This window comes from Pagrus major, chromosome 1 (genome assembly GCF_040436345.1).
Source record: "Pagrus major chromosome 1, Pma_NU_1.0".
Taxonomy (NCBI): Eukaryota; Metazoa; Chordata; class Actinopteri; order Spariformes; family Sparidae; genus Pagrus; species Pagrus major.
In genome coordinates, this window is record NC_133215.1 from 25,764,543 (window position 1) to 25,784,566 (window position 20,024).

General features: G+C 38.2%; 1 protein-coding gene across 4 annotated transcripts in view; it reads right to left on the minus strand.

Moving 5' to 3' along the window:
* Positions 1-20,024, minus strand: part of LOC141000874 (complement C3-like) — a 64,027-nt gene that overhangs the window by 20,646 nt on the left and 23,357 nt on the right. The window contains exons 1-17 of one of the 4 annotated variants that reach the window (XM_073471775.1): positions 10,244-10,357; positions 8,604-8,802; positions 8,240-8,402; positions 8,007-8,095; positions 7,068-7,156; positions 6,405-6,487; positions 6,212-6,299; positions 5,912-6,014; positions 5,634-5,754; positions 4,307-4,422; positions 3,152-3,298; positions 2,694-2,793; positions 2,493-2,587; positions 2,165-2,356; positions 1,885-2,040; positions 1,235-1,364; positions 396-470 (exon numbers count right to left, since the gene is read on the minus strand). The exons of 1 other annotated variant lie outside the window; for it this stretch is intronic. In XM_073471775.1, the coding sequence (XP_073327876.1) occupies positions 396-470; positions 1,235-1,364; positions 1,885-2,040; positions 2,165-2,356; positions 2,493-2,587; positions 2,694-2,793; positions 3,152-3,298; positions 4,307-4,422; positions 5,634-5,754; positions 5,912-6,014; positions 6,212-6,299; positions 6,405-6,487; positions 7,068-7,156; positions 8,007-8,095; positions 8,240-8,402; positions 8,604-8,802; positions 10,244-10,338 (2,041 nt within the window). In that variant the 5' untranslated portion in view covers positions 10,339-10,357. Of the gene's footprint in view, positions 1-395; positions 471-1,234; positions 1,365-1,884; positions 2,041-2,164; positions 2,357-2,492; positions 2,588-2,693; positions 2,794-3,151; positions 3,299-4,306; positions 4,423-5,633; positions 5,755-5,911; positions 6,015-6,211; positions 6,300-6,404; positions 6,488-7,067; positions 7,157-8,006; positions 8,096-8,239; positions 8,403-8,603; positions 8,803-10,243; positions 10,358-13,570; positions 13,825-14,279; positions 14,422-16,105; positions 16,190-16,300; positions 16,394-18,176; positions 18,267-19,887; positions 19,991-20,024 lie in introns of those variants that run through there. 2 more of the 4 variants (XM_073471759.1, XM_073471783.1) reach the window with 2 other exon arrangements.

The window sequence follows — 20,024 nt, forward strand, 5'->3', positions numbered from 1 at the left end:
TCACCTAATTAGTTAAAAAGCACAATGTTTAATGTTCATTTAGGATAGGGATTTATATACACATATAAAAAGAAAAATAATTTGTCTTGTGGCCTCTCGTCTTCTGTTATATCAGTACAATTGGGCAAAACTCAAACTTCTAACCAACCTGAAACCTAAGTGACAAGATCAAATACGAGAAAATAAGAAACAGATTGTGAAAAAAGTTTTAACTTGCTTTATCTTTCCACAATTTCATAGTATGGTAAAAAACAAAAAAAAAAAGTACTGTGAGAGTCATCGACACGAGATGTCCAACTATAAACTTTTTCGAGAGCCTGGACTGTGGGACTGTGTGGCAGAAGATGGCTGGACAGTCGGCAGGTTATTGGGCAGTTTAGAGCTGTGGTTCTTACCTAAGCTGCCGGTGACATCCCTTAATGGAGCAGATCGTTTCTTCCTGCTCCTGCTGGGGGCCGGGCAATTCAATTCTGGAAACACAACAAGACTAGATCTTCAACAGAACCCAACAAGTTTAGACCTAGACTTGATTTCTGGTATAGTTGATAGAATATTCTTAAAATCAAAGCTATTTAGCTGGTAGGATGCAGGTTGTAGGACTGTTAAAATGTAATATTTTCACAGAAACTTTATTGATGGAGTGATTTTTGACACCATTAACAAAAGAGGGGGGAGCAAGATCAGCAGATGTAGCGATCACCATGGCTGACTGTTGAGGCCAATATGGAAATGCATGGTGGCTGAGAGAACTCAACACACTGCAACATGAAAATAGACAAAACAACAAGCAAGAAAACATGCTGCACCGACACAAACACACTGCAAATACACAAAATGACAATGGAAGTATTTCATGAGCATGGGCGTCGCAGCCATTTTTACAAAGGTAAAATGACAAGAATTACTAGGGTTATTTGGTTTTATATGCATTATATTGAAAGAAATACAAACCTATATACAGTTTGTTTAAGCAGAGTTCCCTGAAAAGAAAGAAATGGTCTATGCACATGTAATAAGTGATATTTCACTGGTACAATATTAAAGCCTGAGAAGGGTATATACAGGGACGTGTTTGCATGTTTGACTAAAGCAGTCATTCTCAGCTGTATTTGTTATCATGTGCTTGCCCTGCCTCAGCTTAACCCAGGCTCCTAGTTGACAACATGGCATTTGGAAGGAACGGGATCAGCCATTGGAGGGAAAAGAATAAGACTGGAGAGTGATGTATTATCACCTTTTCTGTACTTAGTCCCAGAAGCCATGTTGGACTCGAACAACAGCCCAGCATCGGAGAACACACTTATACCGTCCTTCCCTCCACCTGGTGTGCAGCCGGTGTCATATGTCTCGACCATGTCCCATACCTGAGCAAAGTGGAAATACAAACAGACAAGGAACAGGGTTAAAACACATGTGGAGGTAAAGCATGGTATCCATTAATCCCAGAGTCTGATTCAATCCTCAGATCGTCCACGTGATGAAGCGTTCCTGTGGAAGACACTGAACCCCAAAAGTCTCCAGATGGCTACGCTAGTGCCTTGAATTGTTGGTCTACTGCTATTGGTGTGTGTATGCATGGGTGAGTAAGAGGCAAAATTCGAAAGTGGATGGATGAAAACATTATATAATTCCAGTAAATATATAAGTACCAGAGCACACACACGCCATCTTGCTGTTAGCTATATTGTATGTATTACATTTCACAGATTTAGTGTGGACACTGGACACAACACTGAGTTTGCATCAGACACTTGCATGCAGTTAGGAAATGGTGCAGCAAAGTTGCACACACTGCAGTTTTACAACCAAGTAATATTGACTTACTCAGAAGTCCAAATATGGAACTAAAGCCCCTGTCAATATTTTCAAAGATAAAGCAATTACCTTTTTCTGGTCGAGTTGGTGCTTGTTGTTTAGGACGTAGACGCCTTTGTCAACTGCGACCAGTCCCACTGTGGCTCCTGGATCTCCAGTGACCATCAGACCAAACATCTTGCGAGGCTCATAGGATGCACTTGATGATGCTGATTCCAGCTTCAGCTAAAGGAGGAGGCATACTTGTATTTGTCAGAGATAAAACAGATGCAGATAAAATGTATCCCATTGTGTGTGGGTGTATTGTTTGCCCACTCAAACTCGGCTGCATCATTGTTGTGTATCTTACCGAGCCCATGCAGGAGTCCTTTGCATCTACCCAAACAGAGTCTGATACCACTTCATTGTCATTTGTATGATAGTAGACTATGATGCGAAATGATGGCAGCATGTTTTTGGTAACGGTTTCCATCACTGATATCAGTACTTGACCTTTTGCCTTGTAACGGCCATACTTCACCAGCTGACCTCTGCTCAGGATCTGTGGACACATATTTACACATCAGTACTTATCTATCTAAAATGCTTACATACTGTGCTACGTAGGTTGCTGATAGCAACATGAACACTCAAGCATTTTCACAAATGCACACATACACAAGTGCAAAGTCTCTCACCAGATATGTGATGTCAATTTCTGTATTTTCCTGCCTGTTTAGGTTGAGGTTGATTTTCAGGTTTTCTCCTAATATCACTTCAGCTGAATCCACAGCTGCAATAACAACATTTGAATTATCAACATGAGTAATAGACATTGAAAAAGTTGTGCATGGTATTTTGAAAGCACTGCCACCACCATCCCTGAGTTATTTCAGTACCTATGTGGATGTAACTGTCGCTCTTCGTGCTATATGGGATGGCTGTCATGTTGGCTGATGCTTGCCTTTCAGGTGAAATTTGAGAGTCATCGGTCTTTGCCTGCAAATTAAACACACAGGTTAGCATATGTTGCATGAAATAATGTGCATGAGAAGTTACTATTCATAGCATCAGTCAGCCACACCAGAAGCTGCCCCATTAGCTTGACGTCATACACTCAAAAGTGACGTTATTGGCTGGAGGTTGTGATGTTCACCTCAAGGAGAATCCGCACCAGTTCACCTTAAAGGGGTCATTTAAAGGCAGTCATCAATAACCTAGGAGGTCCAATTTCAGTGAGAGCCTGCACCCTGGCCTGTTGACAAGCCAGTACTTACCTGTTGCCTACATTTTCTAAATGTGCTGAAGCACAAAATGTAAATAAACAAATACAATCCAAGCTATTCTCAACACTTACTGTGACTGTCATTGGTGTAGGATTTTTCTCTGTATTGATGGAAAGCCTCGCCATGCCATTTTCTGAAGTGACGCCCTGCACCTCACCTGGATCCACCACCACTTCTACACCTTGAGCTGGACTGCCATCAGGATTCACAACTTCAATCTGCCAATAAACAGTCCAAAACATCCAACTATCCCATAAAAGACATTTCAGGACAATCTTTCGTCTGCTTTTATAGAAATATAAGAAATTCTGTCTGCAAATGTCAGGGTAACACTTGGGCAGCATTTGAACAGACTGGGAAATAGATAATGAATCATTAGCAAATGATTAGTTCATTAATATATGTGTATTGACATTTAGTCCAATTTCTTGTAAAGGTTGTTCTTGATTACCTTAATCACCCACTGACTGATTAAATACTGATGACTGAATCATTAGTTACTCTTTTTGTGTACCTTTAGGTAAAGTGAGACATCATACTGAGTTGTTACCCACTAGACTCATTTAATACTGATTACTGAATCGTTAGCTACAAAGTTCTAATTTTCTGTTTGAAGAGATTTGCATTATAATTAAGATCCATATACAATTAGGACTCAGGACAGTGACTTTCAATTTTAGCACTGAATATACAAAATATGTCATTCAAAACATAACCATAGGTGTGTGGTAGGTGCAGAAGAGATTATATTTAAATCACCCCCTTCCTTACCACCTCCACTCAAACTCCTCCCTTCCTAAGCAAAGTAGTGACAGAGCATTGAAACTGAAAACGGCTGTCAATGTAAACAAACAAACAAAAAAACTGTCGGTGTTAAATAATTGTCGCTCAAAAAAAGATTATAGAATCAAATAATTCTTAATGCATGTGTGCTATTTTTTCATTTAAACATAAATATTTGTTTCAGTGCCAATAAAATGTTTTTGGGATAAAAGTGTTTGAATGCCAAAGTTCCTTTTTCAGTTCAGGTTTTGTTTTCAATGCCAACATCCATACAAATAACAGGTAGCATTGAAGAAATGTCTTTTATTGTAGGTTATTAAAAATAAATATATTGTTTTTTTATTTCCCAGGATATAGTCCTGTGTGTTTGGTTTTGACTGGTGAATTTTAGGTGGCAATTCGATGTACTCCTTTATTTTGATTACATGCAAGTGCACACTTACCGCAACATCAAAGGACATTCCTGGTTTGAAATATTTGGACGTTCTCTTGAAGTGGATGGTGTATGGTGATTGGACAATCTTTATACCTCTCAACTCTGCCTCCACCATTTCACTACCTGTACAAAGATATATGCACATACACACCCAAACTAATTATTGAGTACAAGCACTTTTACTTCTCTTGTCTTCCCTCTGGTCTTGTTTGACTGTTTGACTAAAGATACAGTTCGACTGATGACAGAAAAACATTAATGCACGCCTGATGAGCCTCATCTGGACATGATGTCTTTGCCATGCCATTACCTATAAGAATTTGAAGCACTTATTTTTTTTGGATGGTAAATTTGAGAAACTACTCTATGCATTTCACTGTACTAGTTTAGAGTATACTGTATACTACAAGCAAATACTACTTCATTTGTAAAATGGCATATTCATCTTCAAAACACTACAAATGAAATCAAAATAAGGTACAATTGTTACGCCTTTATAGGTATACTTTGATCACATCAAATACATAGATTTGCACATATAAATGTTTTAGTAATTATATTGAATGGCTCACCTGCAGGAATACACTTTTGCTACACTACAAAATGTATCTTTTTGATACAACATTACTGAAGTAGTATTTTTACAAACTCAAAAGTCAAGTGCACTTAAGCGTAGTAAAGTATCATGAATGTACATGGCAGCATAGCAAAATTAGGTGCAATTTTTGGTAGTATACTTGTAGCGTGATATTGGATCGCTACAAGTATTTCCCTTGTGTATCAATCTGTCAGCTGCTGAATGGTGCATTAAGTTGATTTCAAGTGTTCATGTTTTTAACCACTGGGTCATATCATGCACTGCTTAATCTGGTGTACTGCTGTCCTCCTTCATTCATCAGTTGTTCTTCAGTGTATTCATTGCATTCATTCATCATTGCATTTATTTTTTCATTTGTATGTCCAATATGTATCAGGTGTTTGTGTAGTTGGCAGTTTTTTTTATTTTTATTAAGTTGATTATGGCATTTGTGTGTATTGTGGGGTTCAGAGCCAAGAGCTTAGTCACCTCCACAGTGAGACTTAATTACTTTGAATGAATTGGCTGTCATTCTTTACTTTTTAAAGGGTGGTGCCCCAAGGTGAATGCAATGCAATTAAATTCTGCTATTCAGTATTAATACTATACTTCATCAATTGTTCTAATTAATGTGTTTCCAGTGCATATTCTTGTTGCCCTTTGTGGGGTCTTATACCTCATATTCACTCCATATTTTATGCTCTGTGTGAGGCCTCACATTAGGCAACAACTCTCAGGCACATTCTCTCTTTCTTACCGCTCTCCGTCAGCACGCCAACTGCTACAAATATGGAGCTCCCCAGCAGGTCGTGGATGTTCGGGAATGTGTGCATAATGTGCTCTTTCTTCAGCTTGACCACTCCTATGCCGCTGTTGATCTAACGTCACATCATTCAAAAATGCTTTACTTTATCTACTTTAGTAAGCTGTAAAACAAGCAGAGGTTTGTGTTTGTCTTTGCTGAACAACTGCTAACTAAAAAGAATGAGCAAGAGAGAAAAACACAAACAAGTAAATGTGTGAGTGTATACTCACTGTCACTCTCTGAAGAGAGCTGGGAAGACTCTTTTTATGACCTCCATGCATAACCCCAAATACCCCGTAGGCCGTCCCATCCACCTCTTGACCAAATAGATACCTGAAACCACAAGGACATTGACGATTTTACAATAGGCTAAAAAAGAAGTTAAAAAATGGGTGTGGTGAAAATGTAACAGCAAAAAAAAAAAGAAAAAGAAAAAGAAAAACACATACATGAAAAGGGAGAAAGCCACCAAAACTTAAAATAAACCTCAACTTGATCTCTTAATCCACGGAACAAAAACCTTCACATACGTGGCTCTGATGTTGATGTTGAGGTTTTCACTGTCCACGTAGAAGAAGGGGTTGTCATGTGTCAGTTTAACCTCAAAACTGGGCAGCACTGAAAAATTGAATGCATTTTATTGCGTGTTCAATCTGCAAAAAATCAGTACAAGTGATACTTTTTTTTAAACTCCAGATTGAGAGGTTCTCTGCTCTGACTCACCGTATTCTTTGACTTCAAACTCTGCAGAAAAGCTCTGCTGTGGTTTGTTGTGAAACCTTGCCACTACCTTCCACAGTCCGATACTACACACACACACACACACACACACACACACACACACACACATTTAAAGTTAGGATATTATCTACACTTGATTAATTTGGTCAACACATTTTATTAAACAGTAATGTTAAATAGTCTTAGATTAGATAGATTTATAAAAATATGTTCAGGAGGCAGAATAAACCCTTTGGTGCAAAAATACCACTGAAGTGGATGTATGTATTTTTAGTCACAGACAAAAAGCTGTACAAAGAAAATATAATCAAAATCTGGATGAAAGAATTTTAAACATCTCTTATTTAGTCACTTTTTATACCATTGGTGCATGGTGTGCAATGCAGCTGAGTGTTATGTAACTCCTTCAGTATAGATTATATGCAGTATTTCACTTCACTAAGAGTAAAAACAAACATCGAAAACGAATTGGTACTTTGTGGTTTAATTATTCATGCAAGAAAGGGGTCAGTACAGCCTCACAGGGCCGTTAGCATGATTGTAGACTTATGTTAAAGCAAAACAAATGAATTCAGCTATAAATGTAAACAAGGGAAATCCTCTATTAAACAAAGGTCAAATGTACAACTTTCACAAAAAACTTACCTGACAATTTCAGTGAGTCTGTGATCTCCAGAGTGCATCCCTGATTTTAGAATGACTTGATCACGTGGTAAAATGATGCCTTCAGGGGTCTAAAATAAGGTACAACTTTACAACAGTTAAAGTGAAACAAACCACAAATAATTTTTTTTAAATTTATGCTGCTTTGTTTTTTTTATCAAATCCTCCATTAATTATCTTTTCACTACCATCTGTGAGTCTAATCAGCTGCTTGATTGACACACAGATATTTCTTAAATTGCTCGCTCTTCCTGCCGAGGGAGAGGCTGCATTCATATGACCAACTGACACAGAGGGTGACATGGATGAGTGGTGGGTCAGTGGTTACTAGAGATCGACATTAAACCTTTTAGATATGTATGGAACGCTAACTTTCACTCACACAGCTAGGACTGAGTGCTGATTAGGAAAAGAGTTTTAACCTAGCTGTATTAACGTGAAATGAAATATGGTTTTGATGGTCATCAGTTATGACTCTGTGTGTTAAGCTGAGCCAACTGGTCACAGTGCCCTGTCACTCTGAATCATACTATACAGTAGTATAGTATATTGTAATTTAGTGTAACTTTTCATTGGCGGAAGTCTGATGGTACATGATAAAAGTAGCCCAATTGGGTGAAAAACTGCACAATCTGGCAACACTGACTCAGGATATTTGAGGAGCAGGGGTGGAAAAAAATAAAAAGGGCATCAGCTTTATGCAGTGGGGCACCAGCACGCAGGAAGGGTACTGGAAGGGCACCCTAATGGGCACTTTATCATGTTTTATCTACCATAGGGGCATCCGAGAGGGCACTTCTGCTGCGTTTTTTTTAACATTCAAGTATTTTTGAGGCATGGAGGAGATATCTAGGTGAAATGTGTTTAGATAAGTCGTATCATTTAACTTTCAAATCTGTGCGTGAAGATAAAACACAATACCACGATCTCAATGGCAATAGCAGTATCAGTTTCATTATCCCTCTCCACAGGCTGCATGCCGGGCGTCACTGCAAACATCCTGTAATGAACTGAAAGAAAGACATTAACTTTCCTGTTAAGAGCCAAAAGAGGGGGTATCTACACTACTAGTGTAACTGACCTTTATTCATTTTGACAGCACTGTCATTCACTCTGGAAACAAAAATACCCAAACGGATTAATTCTGTCCTCACCTGTGCTGCTGGGGGTGTAGAGGGTCTTGTCAGTCTGGATGTAGATGGACGCCGACTGGAAGGACACTAAGACAAGTTGCTCCAGTTCTGTGTCGGGAAACCGAGCTTGCAGGTACACATACTGCTTCATGTTAGGATCGTTACTGAAGTCACCAGCAGGGATCTGAAGCCACATGCAGAGACACACGCAGTGTGTAAAGAGCAGGATGGGTTATATCATGTGCTAAATTTAAGATTTTTGTTTCTTTGTTTGTGGTCATTATGGAAAACTTGATAAATTAATGCTTTAAAATACCAATGTTACTTAGGTATTTTGGCAAATAAACAAGTAACAGTAACATATATTTCAGTATTTCTACATTACCCTAATTTCTCCAAAGCCCTGAAATTTTTTTGCACTGGTGAGCATCACAGATGTGGACGCCAGCCTCTTTGATTTGGTTGGATAGGTCATTACAAAGATATCGACTTTGATGTCGTTATCATCGGTGCAGTCTTGACACTCCACAAAGATGTTTGCTGGTGTTCCTACCCGCAGCATATTGGGGGCAGACATCAGCTTCCTGTAGAGCAGCGAGAAGAGAATCATGAATACAGTCACTGTAGTGTAATAACCTCGTGCTGTTTAGGATGCACTAGGACTTACTGGCAGTCTGAGGAACACTGACACAAATATTTACTGATTCAACAACAGTTGTTTGCTGCCTCATGGACTTAACATGTAATGAGTGATCTATTGATTATCTTGAGTAAGATCCAGCGATGGATCAATAAAACATTTCATCATTATTCCCGTCTCTGTTTGCTGTGTCTGACTTAATGCCACACTGCAAAGTCAAAGCAACATTTAGGTCAATTTAGGGTAACAGTTTATTTGGATAGCCTGCCCACAGAGAGTTTAGAGAGTCTACAACATTTTAACAGCTTATTAGTTGAGATCCAGCAGTTCAACTGTTTCACTTTGTTAGTAGATGTTAATTATGTAAATAATAGCAGGGCTTGACAAAGTGGGGCTCATAGGCCAAAGTTGGCCTGCCAAAAGGTTCAAATCAGCCCACCAGATGTTTTGACTTAACATCATTTACTAGCTTTACAAACCAAGCTGGACCATCAAGAACGTCACGCCCTGAGGGGGTGTACTTGGTCTGAGGCGGCACTTTGGGGTGTGTTATGTATCAAAGTAACATCTACATGGTTTCCCTGCAGAACATTGCATTGAAACAGAACGATCAATGTTATTCACCTCACATCTTGATGTTGTGGCTGACTGGTGCATATTCAGCTGAATTTCTAGATTCTCCATTACTTTTCACTTTACTGGGACAGTCCAAAAAAAAATCTGCAGACATTAACTGGATATGTAAGTGATTGATTGTCATTGAAATTCTGGCACGAGTGAAGATGTATGATGGACATGGACAAGGCAATAGTCCACTGGTGGTTTGTATAGCAAGTAAATTATGTTGAGTTAAAAGCAACAAAATCTAGAATATTAGTTCATAAAGTAATGACATTTTGTTGAATGAAAGATTAACCTGTAATACCACTATTACAACATGTCAGAAAATTGAACGACATTCATATGAAAAGAAGAAACGTCTACTTTGCCAGTGTGGGAACATGCAAGTGAAAGCTATTACATGTTCAGCATAGATAGTTTTGTTGAACATTTGTATATGATTAAATGTTGAGCATTAGAAAAAGATTACTGGTTTTCTAATTGTTTGTTGAATACGTGTATATAGTTTATTTAAAGTTTGTATGGCATAGGTTGAGTGAGTAGTTCAAGTTCAACAAAGTTATTCATCAACCTCAGATATAATATTTGTACTTACTAAAAAATCCACACAAGTCTTTCGTCATGGTACAGCTGACCCCTACGTGCAGGCAGCATGTACACATTTACCTCTCTCTGTCTCTTTCTTGTCTTTCCCCTTTAACCTCCTCTGACTCTTGAGGACACATTCAAGGAATAGTGTGAAAAGTTACTGCAGGTCTACTTACAATGGTGAACCATCAGCCAGAAAAGTAAGAGAGGAAAGGACCAGAAAGGCCAACAGCCAGAGCTGAGTCCTGCACATCCTCCTGCCTGATCCCATATCTGATGTTGGTGTAGACTCCTGCTCTGCAGCACTCTCCTTTTACACACTTAAAGTCCTCCTGTACTCGCACACAATGTTTGATTAGCCTTTTAAAGAGACACTACGTAGTTTTGGAGAGAAAATTCAAAGTCAGAATTTGAATATTTACAATATTAACGAGGCAATAATACACAGTTTGTTTATTCAGTCATGAAATCAAAGAGCTTTTTCAGCTTTTTCTTCATTTCTTTTCTGTCCATATCCTGCATTTGGGTCCCATTTTGTGCATTGTGACAAATATAGCACCATATATCCCACTGTTAGTGTTGTGATCCCTCCAACACCTAAAACATTGCTGACAGACATGTAGCAGTTCCTGACACATGAGAAAATCAGATTTCCAGGGCTTGGTTGAAAATGTTAATCTATAAAGCACTGGGATTTTTAATATGACACCTGATCCAAGATTCAGTTTTATTCACAGAACCCAATATCACAATATCACAAATTTGCCCCAATGGACTTTAAAACCTGTAGCATACAAAAGCCTATGCTCTATCCTTAAAGCCTCGATTTAGATAAAGAAATCCCCCACTGCCTCAAAATTAAAAACAAAATGTCTGTCTGAGCTCATTCACTGTAAGCTTGACATTTTGTTGTTACGTTTTGTTTATTATCTCCTATACTCAAAATTACTGTGTGCTTCCCATGTGGGAAATAGTGGACCAGAAAATACCAATAACCTGAAGTTCACACATACAGAATAACTCCACACAAAAATTTTTTTTTTTTTTAGTAGGCTTTTATTTTTATTTTTTCTAAGACAAAATTAAATGATATATACAATTCTGTCATTCTGTCATGTGTCAAGATCCTATGAGTTGTAACTTGAAAGTATTGACTTAATCTGAACCTCCAGATTCAGGCTGATTGCACCACTTGAAAGTCGAAATGAGCAGAAGAATCCTTGTGTGTACAATTATATTGAGACACGTCATACGTGACAAAAAAAGAGTGAAGGCAAGCGCTACAAGACCATGATTAATTCTAAGTTTTAGATTACTTTCTCACTTTTTGGGGCCAGATTTTGAGCAGGATATTCATTGACTTAGCCTTCTTTTTCAATAACTTGAGCTTAACATTGATTATATATCAGTTATGTAGTGGTAAATTTGATGCCTGCACACCCTACTCTCCCCCAAGATATTAAATCACCTTTTGCCTGCTACCCATTTGTATATTCTAATGTCTAGACCTTGCCATTTGTTAATTCAACCTCTTTTGTATTTTACCCAACTTCCTACTGTCTCACCAACATACTAGTCTTTTAAATGTAATTTGTTAATTGTATCGTCTGGACCCCTCAATTCACACCCCAGGATATTGATGCCAATACACGTGAAGGGTGAAAAGACTTCCTGAGTTAGGGGCTGACCCCACAGCAAACAAAAGGTGTAGCCACACCCAAGAGGTGGGCTTTTCCTAAAGATATAAATGTTCAGATTTCTTTGTATTAAAGGTCTTTCTTCATCCTGAACCACTCGCGTGTTGACTGACCTTTTCTTTGCAAGGAAAATAAAACTTTGTCGGCCGACAGGTCTCTATTTCATTTTTCACCAACAACAAAGAATTTCCACGACAATTTGGGGGTCCAGACGATACAATTAACAAATTACATTTAAAAGACTAGTATGTTGGTGAGACAGTAGGAAGTTGGGTAAGATACAAAAGAGGTAGAATTAACAAATTACATTTAAAAGACTAGTATGTTGGTGAGAAAGTAGGAAGTTGGGTAAGATACAAAAGAGGTTAAATAACAAATGGCAAGGTCTAGACATTAGAATATACAAATGGGTAGCAGGCAAAAGGTGATTTAATATCTTGGGGGAGAGTAGGGTGTGCAGGCATCAAATTTACCTCTACAGTTATGAGTGGCTTTTGTAATGTGGGAGGTCTCTGGTTCTGAGGTAATCTGGCCTGGCTGGGTAACACAGCTATCAATGCCAACAAGCTACCACGAAGCGCTGGTGAAGACACGTTGTTCATGAACAAAGGATTAATTTTTCATTCTGTGGTGCAACGCTGACAACGCTTCGAGACTATCTCCCCACTCTGTTACATATTTCATATGTTGGTGAGTGGAGACATAGTCTCTTCACTCGAGGTTACAATGTAACCATTCGATTTTCAGCTTGAGTGGATATTAAATTAAAATTAATATTAAAATTAAAGGCTGATATATTTTATTATTAAAAGTTGTTTTTTAAGTGTGATATCAATATGAGAAATATCAGAAATGCTCAACCAGCTGGAAGGATGTCTCACTGTCCGGTGGATTTTTTTTTCTGCTTTTACTATGGATAAAAGCAATAAGTAACAGATCACCATCTAAAACTGACAACATTTCATCTCTGGACATGTTTAAAAAACTCCTCAAACACCACCTGTTCACTACAACCTATTACCTCTCTTAATTCTGCTTCCCTGGCAGACACCCATCTTTGTTACCTGTTTCAATTTGTCCGTGTGTAGCACTTACTCTACTGTGTAAAGCATCCTTGGATCTTGTGAAAGGCGCTATAACAATCTAAGTTATTATTATTATTATTAGTAGTATTATTACTACTACTAAAACAACGGTGCCCAAACTTTTTCTTTTGGAGGACCAAAACTGAAACTTAACGACAGGGTCCAGTCCAAAAGCAAACAGCAATTGTATAGCATTTATAAGATGCCAAATGGTGCTAGGATCTCAACTGACTTCAAAGTGTCAAGTGAAAAATTGATTAGGGATCCTTCAAATTTAAAGAGCATTTTTTCTGACAAAAATAAAACAGCATAAACAGATTTCCACAGAAAAGCAGCTGCGTGCGGAAGTGGTGACTGAGTCCTTATCTTTCCCTTGTAGAAGTAAAAGTAGAGTTTGAAAATACTGAAGTGTAACTCTCGTCTTTGTGCGGCTTGTCTTGATTCTGTGATGACAGTGTTCATAATGTCTGAGAGAAACTTTAAATTGACATTTAGCCTTAACAGTTTGGGCGTGTCCATTATGCGACCCAACCTCACAAAAGTGACACTGAGCGATATATAACAGTAATGCAGGGTTTTTGAACCAGACTTGGAACTCTTGCAAGAGCAAACCACACCCAAAAAAGCAGGAGACATTAAGGATGAAATTATGAAAATGGAATGCTTGAGGCTCATTTGCTTGCATGGTGGAAATTAGCTTCAATAAGAAAATCTCACATGACACCATATAGACTTCTTTTAATCAACAGAATGTACAGCAATACTGTGACTTCTGCATTTCATATCTCATTGCAATCAGAGTTTGACATATGAAGAGTAATGCCAAACAAAAGTCATTATATACATCTAAAGAGTGCGTACAGTTGGACAAGGTCCTGGATGCCCAGACAGGTCGGTCTGTATGCTGCAGTCTGACACTCTGCGTCTGTTGGCCAGTACTCTATCCAGGTTCTCTCACTAGGTACATACTGATACCTGAGGAGAGCAAAGGGAAAAACACATTGGGTCTTCATGTGGCCAGGTTTCGTTCATAGGCCACGGTTATAATCTATTTAATCCAAGGATAACATGTTGGAATTAAATAAAACAAAATAAAAAATCAGAAATATCATAGGTGACACAAATGTATCTCCTGTCTCAGCCCTTCTGCTTTGTACTTGTCATTGTGATGTGTTGTTAGGATAATTTAGTAATTATATATTATTCAGGAACACTACCATGTCAAAACTTACAATGTAGGCATAATAGATTTGCTCAAATGCAGCATATGTAGTGATAAAGATCAGAGAAAAAGGAAACAGTAAAATTGTTTAAATGGTGACAATATTATGAGGAGGATGCACGTGTGTGCACGCACACACACACACACACACACACACACACACACACACACACACACACACACACACACACACACAAAACAAACTCACGATCGACTCTGTTCGTCTTTGTGAATTTCTTTGGATCCGCCCATGATAAGGTAGGTTTTGCCTGGTCTCAGATCTAAAGCTGCTCTGCAGTGTGGATGACTGATGAATGTAACAGGTTTACCCATAAGACGCACACCACTTCCTGTCGTTCGAATACATAGTAAGAGAAGAGAATACAGGAGAACATTGTTAACTACATGTACTGCAAACCCCACAAACACATATCCAAGTCATGCATCGATGCTTAGTTTTGTTTTCAATTGCTTACATTCAAAACACTGTATATATGCAGCACATTTTTCAATTGCTAATGCACTGCTTTCAAAACTGTGAAAAACACATTCAAAGTTTTGAGTATTCTGCAGTAACTATATATCAGAAACATGTAAATTACTGTCATGCAGTTTTTGTAATGCCAACTGTAACAGAAGTTATTTAAGGTGTTGCACTGTGAGTGACTATATGATCCTGTTGGCTAGAAATCATGCTTGTGTTTTTAAAGAATTATTTGTTACCCAGTCAAGGTTAGTCAGGTTTTGATAGAGTTGTATGTAAAAAAAGTTTTTTTTTTGCATTTTGAAATGTTAAGTAGTGGTTTTGAACAGAAACTTTGTTATGTGATATAGGTGTGTTTCTGTGTTAAGAGTTTAGAAAAAGTCTTTAGTTAATTGCTTGTTAGGAGCACAAAAACTGTGTCACACTTTATTTTAGAGTACACTAATGAGATGTAATAGCCATACTTTTTGTCAAACTAGGCATAGAAATAATGTGGTCTTTATTAGACAGTCAACATACAACGTTATACAGTAAGCAATCTAATAAAGACATAATAAGCCATAATTTGTATTAAATTAGGCAAAAACTAGAAATTTGTTCTTTATTAGAAAAAAATATGTGTGACATCCTAACTAACTAAGAAGTATTAACCATTGTTGCACTGGTGCCAGCGGGTTTGTGGACTGCTAGTTTTTACAGAGTTCTGCTTGAGTTTTGCTTAACGAGTTAGCTGCATGTGTGAAAACCACACCCGTTTTAATTCTCCCTTTGCTGTGGGCTGCTCCTGCTACAAGCTAACACGATGTTAATGACCTGGTAGGTGTCATGGTGGAATAAAACGAACTCTGTCAGACATTTAATCCTCAAGATAACAACAAAGGATGACAAAGGCCTGTGTGAGTATGAGAGAGCAACTGGCACAGTGACCCTCGGGTGGTCTAATGAAAATTGGATCTTATTATTTATCAAAATTAATAATTAACCCTGATAATCATTAATTATTATTGATAGCCAAATTTAACCCAACACTCCCTATTAATGTTGCATGAAGCACTATATTATGGGGCCTCATGTGACGTAGTGTACGACATAATGGTTTCTGGTGTGAAGTGTGTACAACAGTCTCTAGTCCACCTCTAGAATTTAAAACAAATCATGGATTTTTATGTGTTATTAGTGTACTCAGCTTAAATAAAGACCATATTATTTTGAGTTGTTGCCTCATTTGGTACAAATTATGGGGTTAGGGTCATTTTTGTCTAACTTGACAAAAAGTTAGGCTTTTTACATCTTATTAGTGTACTCTTAAATAAAGTGTGACCAAAAACTGTATGAATCATTCAAACTTCAATGATAAAAGTTGTTGTTAGTATTTTTTTGTATTGTATCTGTATTCTGTAATGAAAACACAACTACATGTGCAGTATTGAATCGTTTTGGAGATCCACCTGGACATCTCAAGTATGAAAATGATTCTTCTGTCTGTCTTGAAAACATTGTGAGGAATGGATGGAAAATGGTCATGAAGGAAAGAGGGGATTAATACTCACCTTCCTTGATGACTTGAACTATCCGTGCTGTGTAAATATCAGTGGACAAACCGTCTATGAAATTCTCCACTCTGACTTTGAACACTGAGAGGATACAAGTTGCAGATTGTTAGCTCACTAGCTAATTTTCTCTCTGTCTCTCTGAGACGCACACGCGCTTACTAGTGTCATTGGCTCATTAACACACACTCTTACCAGAATCTATTCGGCTGGCTGGTGTGATCTCACCAGCCTTAGCTCTACGCTCATCGTTGCTGATTCGGCCCTTTATCTGCTTACCACAGTCCTCTGGAAACACACAGTGAGCATAAAATAAATAAAAAACTGATGATTCAAACAAATGAGCACATGAGCATGTCTGTAGGTTTGTGTGTGTATTTGTTGTTATAACATCTTTGTGTTGTTGCGTCAGTTCTAAAAACAGTAAAAACTTGTCTTGAAAATATCACTAATAATGACACTGAAAGTTAGAAAGTTAGATCTGAAGAATTGCAATGAGAAATTCAGCAATGTAAACCTCACTGACAAGCATTTATGCTTTTGTGTGATGTTCCTTATTAGTTAGAAGGACAGTACGTGTATGAACTGACTGGCCTAACATGCTTAAAGGTGCAATATGTAAGAACTGGCCACCGGTTAACCTCATACTCCAAACCAATAGGGGGAAGCATATTGCCAGAGCAACCGCTGACTGCTATCTCAGTTAGCCATGCAGTTAGCATTCCTCACTTGTGTTTACACCAGAGATGAAGTCAAGTCTCAAGTCTCTTATGGTTGTAATGAGCGTTCTGTCATCTGCTGCATGTCATCCGGTCTGCTTAGAACAGTGCATAGTTATATCTAAGGAATTCAAAGCATGTACCGTGTTACCATCACTCCTTTATCTATTAGCATAGAGTATCATCAACACTGATTAGTTGTTTGGTATATGATCACTTTAAACAAGCTACTGCAATGCAATATGAAAAATCACAGACAATGAAAGCTTTCTTTTAAAATGAATAACTGTTTTGCTTTGCAACATAAACAAACATCTACAGGAGCTAAATGCAAGACTTGTTATAATGTTTTTTTATAGTCATGGCAAAGCAGCACTCTATGAGAACAAGTGTGACAGCAAACAAACACTCATCTTTTCAAAACATTCAGTGGACGCCAATCTAATCAAGTGAACCTCCCTCAGCTACAAAGCTAGTAGCAAGCTAATGTTAACATTAGATAGCCGATGCTGAGCTAAACATGTTTGTCCATGGGCGCTAAGGTTAACTTTCACATTAGGGAATGTCCTATCGGGGTGTGTTTTCAGGTACTTGATAAAGTTTGATGTGGTCGTTCAAGCATCCAATATATTAATTCAGCAAACATTGCATTTGGCGATTCTGGTGTTTGCGCCTTCTGTGTAGTTCCTATAGGCATAGCTCATAACACACAGGAGAGCAGCAGCAGTGGAAGTACTTGCTGGCATAGTGTTGTTGTATCTTTGGCCACGCACAGCAGGCACCAGGCGTGTAAGGTTATGCATGAGGGAAGCTGTGTCTCAATTCATCCAGGATGAATCCCTGAATGGAGACACAGCTGGAATGACGTTTAGCTCATCAGACATTTTCTTAATTTTGATGCACCATAAAAATATAAATTATTAAGATTGTTCACGTGTCCCAAATCTCGAGTCCGAGTCGAGTCTCAAGTCTTTTCAGGGTGAGTCTCAAGTCAAGTCTCAAGTCACTTAAGTGTTAAGCTTCTGCATGTTGTTTGTGCTATGCCATCTTTTCCTGGGGTTGCTATGATCACTGAAACATCTGAAAAAGGTCCGTTAAACCCCCCGTGATGATTTGGGCCATCAGGTTCTGTCTATCATGCCACAGGATTGGTTTGGAGAATGGAAAGAGGAAGTGGAAGTCGAAACTGATCCTGTGGCCTTGTTCATTAATGTTGAATGACTCAATCTCATGAGTCAGTCAAGAATCAATCAGTCATGTAACTCAGACTACAGAGAATAAGACTCAGTTGCCGTCTGTTGTTTGACTTCAAAACAAATGTATGTTTAGACTGTTTAGGTCATCATGTTTACCCTCAGCACATGTGCATTCATCATTTCTACAGAGCCGCAGTAGCTTTCCATTTCTCCTCTCTGGGTGGTAGAACTTCACACACGGTCTCTCTGCAACAGGGAAGAAAGACATTTGAAAAATATTTTCACATTGATTATTCACAGCATCATCCGTACATGTACATTAATATCTTTAAATGTGTCCTAAATGTATTCTTATTTCATTTTCAGCAAGGAATAAATTGTTGAGCTGTATTACCAGAGGAAGCTGAGAGCACACACTGACTTTTATGGCCTTGGCGAACAATTGCTCATTGCACACTTGAATATGTGAGGCACTGTGTTCAAGCTAGAAAGGGGTCGTAAGTTGCTCCTTGACCCAGGGCGGATATTTCACTTCACTGTTAAACTAAACTGCATAGTGAAAGATAAATAACTTCAGGGCTGAACCAGCATGTTAAAAGACGCAGCTGCTCAGTACCAGTATTTTTTGTCCAGACACAAGATTCAACCCTGAGGTAGTCATGCCCCTTCCGGTGAACGCCCATAGGACCTTATTTCAGGAAAAAAAAATATGAATAGTAGTGAATGAAGAGAGACAAATCATTTTGATCCCACTCAAGTTTGTGCCATGAATTACACAAATGATGTTTGTCAATTTACAGGTAATTTTCCAACTCAATAAGGTTGCAGTTTGTCAGAAAACTAATGAAATATAAGACTGTGAAAATACATAATTACACAGACATTACAAAGACTAGACAGCCAACCGATGTGTTAGTGACGCCATCTCGTTAAACGCTCACCACAAAAACCCCATAACTCAACCCTTGTAGAGTCTGTCCTGTATATTAGCTAACTCACAAAACTGAATAACTCTCCTTTCACAAAACTACAGTTGTCAATATGGGCAGATTAATTGTGATTTTCACAATAAATCTGTTAATATTGACAACTGTAGTTGATGATATTTACGACCTTTACAACAAACAGCAACTTTATTGACTTGAAAAAAGAATTTTTAAATTGACAAACATCATATGTGTAATTCATGGCACAATTCAAACAGGATTAAAAATGTATTTGTCTCTTCCCATTGACTACTGTAATTTTTTACAGAAGTAAGGTCCCATGAGGTCCACTGGAAGGGGCGTGCTTTCGGCGCTCTGTAGGCAGAAAAAATGCAGTCATAACTGTAAATGTGAAACATCTTTCAGCCCAGTCACCAGGATAACATTTTAGTAGTCATATTTCCTGCACCTATTTTAGGCTACGTGTTGTATTGGCATTTCCACAAAACGTGTCAAATCACGTTCACATAACATGTTAATTAACTGGTTTTCATGTCAAGGTGGAGGGGACATGGAAGATTTCTGACGAGGAACTGCAGTGTTTCGACACTTGTTAACGTGACACCACTGGATAGTTTTAAGGAGAACTCGTGACACCGTGTTTGTGGAAACCAAGAAAGGGATATTTTTGGTTGTGTTGGTTGGGTCATTTGCAGCTGTGTCTGTGGTAAAAAAAAAACGAAAAACGGGTGATTTTGAGAAGACATGAGACATCTACAGCTGTGTTTGTGACGACCAAAACACTGCTTTGTTTTGTGCTTAACCCTAATCATAAACCCCCATCCTACGAGATTGTTTTTTAAAAGGCACAGACAAATTAAATATTTTGAGGTTCTGGCATGAGTGTTTGTTAAAATACAGTATATCTGTAGGAGACTCACGATCATAGTATTCATAGACAGACACAGCAGCTGGTTGTAAGACGCCCACTTTAAACGTCTGATGGATCCTAAATGTGATCTCTTCTGGTCGTGTGTGAGAAACCTGCAGAGATGTCCAACAAGGGTACAGTACGTGT